This window comes from Nansenia antarctica, assembly GCF_963989245.1.
Source record: "Nansenia antarctica genome assembly, chromosome: 18".
In the NCBI taxonomy this organism is placed as follows: Eukaryota; Metazoa; Chordata; class Actinopteri; order Argentiniformes; family Microstomatidae; genus Nansenia; species Nansenia antarctica.
The window spans coordinates 10,796,048-10,801,808 of NC_137691.1; the positions used below are offsets into that span (position 1 = coordinate 10,796,048).

Here is a 5,761-nt window from a genome sequence, read left to right on the forward strand (position 1 = left end):
GTGTGATTATAATACCATAACTCACTTTGGTGCCCCTGAGTAACATGGAGCTCATTGGCAGCAGTACAGACAGAAACAAACATTACAAATAAACAGATTAAACAATAAACATTGTGGTAAGAAATAATAAAGCAAAAAAGAACGTACACAATCATAATACACAATCTTGAATATAAATCAATCAATAATTTGGTATTAATAGGACAACATCTAAGTACATTTGACTCATGTTTCACAACTGTAATACCTTTTGAGTAACTTGTATTTGTATAGCACTTTTCCTGCAAACGTTGCAGCTCAAAGTGCTTTAATCATTATACAATTATAATTTAATGATTTAGTAATTTAAAGGCAGTATTAAAAAGATGGGTTTTTAGTCTTGACTTGAACATAATTGCTGAGGTTGCATCCCTAATGTAAACTGGCAGTGCATTCCACAATCTGTACACAAACTGCAGAGATTTCTACTGTCGGTTGGCAGTTACAATAACAAGGATTGGCAATAAAATGTCCTGTTAATAACAACACATACTTTAAGATAAATAATTGGATTTAATATTTGCATATTTTTCATATTCATACTGAGTAGCGTTTAATTAGTTGGCAGCAGTTAAAGTACTTTCACCTACAATAACCAGAACAAACAAGTGAGACATGAAAATACCTTCCACTGTCATAAGATACAATCATGAACATAAATCAATCAAATCAAAATTAAATCAAATTGTATTTGTCAAATCAAACCAATCACTTGAAAATGATAATAAAAAGTACCAGTAGTCAGTGGCGTAGCGCAAAATCCCGGGGCCCCCCCGCAAGGTGGCGGCGGGGGCCCTTTCGCAACGGAGTAAAAAAAAAAAAAAAAAAAAAAAGTGCGTTTTTTAGAGGCCGATGCGTTATTGACGTTGCGAAATTTCGCAATATGCACTCTACATTCTAAATGCTTGACTTAGCAAAAGGTACAAACAAGTGAGAGCAATAGCCTATAACTAAAACCAAATGGTAGACTACACTACATCAGTAGAATGTATTATAAGTAGAATAGTACAAGCTTTATTTATTTTAACAAAGTGTGGTGTGCACAGCAGTGTGATATCTGTAAACATATCTGTAGACTCTCCGCTAAGGGTTGCCAGATGGGATTGAGAATTTCCAACCTACCGGTAATCAATCTAAAAACTTCTAAATCCACCAAAAACCAGCCAATCTGGCAACCCTGTCTCCGCTGCATCAGAGTCTACTTGTTGCGTAAAATTGGCCAGGGTTAGTCAAATCCTTTGTTGGACATCTCGTTTCTTAAGTCCTGGTATATTGTGGCATTTCTTTACTGTTTGCCATCTGGTCTAGGAATACCCAGGGAGACGCAGACAGCAGAAGTAGAATAGAATAGTAGAATAGAAAAAGAAACAGCTATATATAGCCTAACCATGCTGAATTATGTCCTGTATGATGTACTGACAGCCTGTGACTGTGAACCTGGCCGGACCCTGCCTTTCTGCCTGAGTTTGAGTATGATGCTGCCCAAATAAATGTTATTGTTTAGTGCTGTACGCTTTCGTGGTATTATATTGTGTGAATTATCATCTGTATGTTGTTTTTCTTTCACTCGACTAACCGCCGAGATAATACTTGAGACATGTACTTCCGTAAACATACATTTTTTATTGGATTTTTTTACAATATCGGACCGACAGTCCCACATATAGCGGCTATAATGTCCGAATAGAGAATCTATCACCACCTAAAGAATGCTTATTGTACTTTGTATTGTATTTTCGCTTGCTCATTTTCCTTGTGTCTCGCTGCCTACGTGTGACGTCAAAGTCATGTTGCTATTGGATACGGCTAACCATGTATATATATTTTAATATAGGCCTATATATTAAAATTAAGGTTGACACAATGAAGGGCCACTTATTTTCTTTGTTTTATATATTTTTAAATTATAAAAAAAAATTAAAAAAATATTAATGTGGATCCAATGTTAGGGGGCCCCCTAGTGGCTGGGCCCCCCCCCGCGGTGCGTCGCTTGCGGGCCCGTCCGCTACGCCACTGCCAGTAGTACATTTGACTCATGTTACACAAACAGACTAATCCACTCCTCACTGGGATGACATCACGGTCAGAGACACCTCTGATTGGCAGATCTGTACATCAGGGTGTTTAGCATCACCAGATCCTCCAATAGAGAAGTATGGGAACAGTCTCTCAGTGAAGGTGTGTTTATGAGTGTGGATGAGTGTCATGTCTTCAGGGTCGTAGAAGGACACCTCCCCCTTGTTGTAGTCCAGCTGTACTCTGATCCTCTGGGGTCTCCTCTTCAGAGTGATGGTGTTACGCCCTCCATCTGTATACTTACCATCCCTCTGTCCTATAGACCAGATTCCATACTGTGGTGATGGTTGTACCTTCCCCTTTCTGTCAATGGACTCTTTAGCCACACCCATGGTCCATCTAGGATGGTCCCTTACCTCCACCTCCCAGCTGTGCTGTCCTGAGATGAACCCCTCAGAGCCCAGAACAGTTGCATACTTCATGAACCGTTCTGGGTTGTCAGGCAGCTGCTGCCTTGACCTTCTCTGTCTCACACTGGTCAGATCATCAGACAGAGAGAGCTGGGGAGGTGCAGTGTTGGGGTCCAGAATCACAGGAGCTTCAAAACAAACACAGATGCATTCTACACATTATGCGCTGTATTATTTATGATACATATTATACATATATCGCCACTTCCCCAGAGTAAACCAGGGCGAGTTATTAGGAGAGCTGGACAGGGTTGCCAGATGGGGTTGACAATTTCCAGCCTAGCCACAGTCTAAAAACCGCTAAATCCACCGAAAACCAGCCAAAAACCTATTGTCAGAAAACCGCTAATTACTATTGGGCAGGTGCCCATCTCCTGCCCCTAAACTGTATATCTGTTGCCAATGATGTTTGTAAAACATTTTTTAAAAACCTGCACATTGTGTGTAGCTACCTAGGGTGTGTGTTTTAACTTCACGCATTTTGTAACTTTCAGGCACTGACATTTTGATACCCCCTAAATGCTATACATCCAGCCCAACCTAAATGCTATACATCCAGCCCAACCCAAATGCTTTTTTTTCCTGCCCAGTGTGATCAAAAGTAGCCCTTTCTGCGGTAACCCCGCCCATCTGGCAACCCTGGAGCTGGATGGCTGGAGATAGACAAAGTGAATCTTGACACGTGTGTGTGTGTGTGTGTGTGTATGTGTGTGTGTGTGTGTGTGTGTGTGTACACACTAGCTTGGCATCTAATCGCTCGTGTGTTTTGTGTGGATATCACGCGTGACCGAAAGTGTGAAACAGTTTGGAGTTGTGTGCTGTGAATTGTGTTGCACCTATACGGTGGTGAACTAGTAGCATCATTTCTCTTGTCACATCCAGTCAGAAGTCTCTCTAGCATTACCTGCCAGCCCAGAGTAAAAGCACTATGGGGCTCATGTATTGTTAATAAACCTTGGCACTTTTTATATTCTTGTCCATCTCATTTGTTACTGTGCAGAGAAAGTTGGGGCTTGCTAAACATTTGTTAATGTTGTATTTCTATGAACATATTCAGTCTATTTGATAGTTATTCTTAATCCAATTCTGGTCAGTACTCACCGTGCTTGACAATCCCCTGCATCTTCTCCCAGACTCTGAACTGCAGGTTGCCCAGGTGTTTGGCCACGTCTATCAGCGCTCCTGAAACCTTCTCTGGGTCTGGCAGTGTGAACTGGGCTCTGGAAGAACATTCAGGAGTCAGTGCTGCTGTGGGCTTGGGTTCAGAACCACAGAGAAGAGAGACCAGAGACAGATCACTTACCTTTCCTTACTGGCCTTGAAGTTCTGGAGAGGAACAGAGGAGAAGTGTCATCAATGCTAGTGATGTCATCAATCAGTCTTTGAAAACATTTACATTACTGTCATTACTGTCTGAGAGAAGGCATCCTTACCTGCATAAAGGAGATGTCTTCAGCTTTCAGCTCCTTCTCTAAGGCTGTGATTGTGTCTGAAAGTGATGATATCTGTCTGCTCAGTGCCTCAGTCTTCTCCTTCATCATCTGACTCTTCTGCTCCTCTTCCTCCCTCAGTGCAGCTATCCTGGCCTCCTCTTCCTCTCGTAGAAACTGGTGAAGTTTCTCAAACCCCTCCTTAATCTGTCTCTCTGTGTGCTGGGCCTGGCTCTGGAGACAGCAAGAGGAATAATATTATGATCACTGTAGTTTTACTACCATATAGTATGTTAACTAGTTTTACTTTAACTTCATTATTATTATTATTATTATTATTGTTATTAATAGTTGCAGATGCATGACTATCAGTTAGATGTCAACAGTATCCAATACTGAGCAGAACAAGAGAAGACCACATCACTGAATTCAACACGTTGCCTGACGTACACAGTACCTTAATGTGCTCTGATGTTTCATCACAGGTTTGTTTAACTTTGTTAAAGACCTCCAGCTTCTCCTGTAAGGGTTTCAGAGCCGTCTGGAGTTCCTCCTGGATTGAGACAAAACTTTACTGAGGACATTTCTGGACTCATTTGACAGTTTCTGTTTACCACAGTTCTGTAGGAATCATTATCATAATCCTTATAGTCTGTCAGAGAAACACATTCTCTCAGCAGAACTATATTTGTTATTCCAGACAAAAAAGGATGAATCAAAGTCAAATTAAAACAGAAACTAAAAACGATCGTTCATTTGTATCATTGTGAAGAAAACAACGACCCTTTCTGTTTTCTACCAGTCTGAACGCAGGAGCAAAACATCAAGTGACATAGCTGTCGATCACTCACAGAATTTTAAATAGTCATCTTATTGTATCTTATTCATGTTTACCTTATGCTCCTGTGCAGCCTCGTCTACTGGGACACAGTCATGAGACTTGTGTTTCTTTGAGGCCTGACACACCACACAGACGGGCTGTTTATCCTCCAGACAGAAGAGCTTGCGTTTCTCACCGTGCAGACTGCACAGCACCTCAGACCCTGCCTCAGCTCTCTGACTTCTCTGCTGTAAGAAGGCCTCACACTCGTACTTTAGAGAGAGGTTAAAGTAAAGAGGCTTATTCTTTGAGGATCTTCTCCTACAAACTGGACATTCCCGAGATCCCTTGTGTCCCCAGTATTCCAGCAGACAGGCGTTACAGAAGCTGTGGCTACATTTCAGGACGACAGGATCTTTAAAGATGTCACGGCACACAGGACAGGAGAGATCCTCCTCTGGGAGAGACGAAGTAGCAGCCATGTTCTCACACGATGCCTGTTCCTCTTGTGTACTAGCTGCTGAATACTTTCACTTTTGACAACTTCCTCTTAAAGAAACAGTTCACTAAACAGTGAGACAGTGCATGGAGCTGTGGTTCTTTTGTTCTTCCGCTTTTAAAGAAACACTAAAAGGTGAAGCAGCACTTTTGATCGTAGTATTTTCTTGTAATAGTTTAGTCTTTTAATCTTCCCTGCTGTAATCTTGCCACTGCTGTGTTGTAAGTCTGATAGAGCTGAACTTTACAACACTGATCTGCACGTTACCCCTAGAACATTGGGACCCTTACTGTTCCTAATATATGTGAATGACATGTCATCAGCATGTGATTGCAATTTGTTCCTGTTCGCGGATGACTCGGCTCTGCTGGTCTCTGACAGGGACATATTGCAGGTGGAAAAAGCGCTAAGCACTGAACTGAGTAGAATCTGCATCTGGCTAGCTGACAATAAACTATCAATACACCTAGGTAAAACTGAAACCATC

At 41.6% G+C, this 5,761-nt stretch overlaps 1 protein-coding gene across 1 annotated transcript; it reads right to left on the reverse strand.

Moving 5' to 3' along the window:
* Positions 1–2,102: 2,102 nt before the first annotated feature.
* Positions 2,103–5,257, reverse strand: LOC308173648 (nuclear factor 7, brain-like; the record flags this gene model as incomplete). The annotated part of the gene is made up of 6 exons (XM_080548685.1): positions 2,103–2,653; positions 3,627–3,745; positions 3,829–3,851; positions 3,959–4,189; positions 4,413–4,508; positions 4,850–5,257. 6 exons carry the CDS (start codon positions 5,255–5,257, stop codon positions 2,103–2,105), a joined length of 1,428 nt encoding a protein of 475 aa, XP_080404811.1.
* Positions 5,258–5,761: the final 504 nt, after the last annotated feature.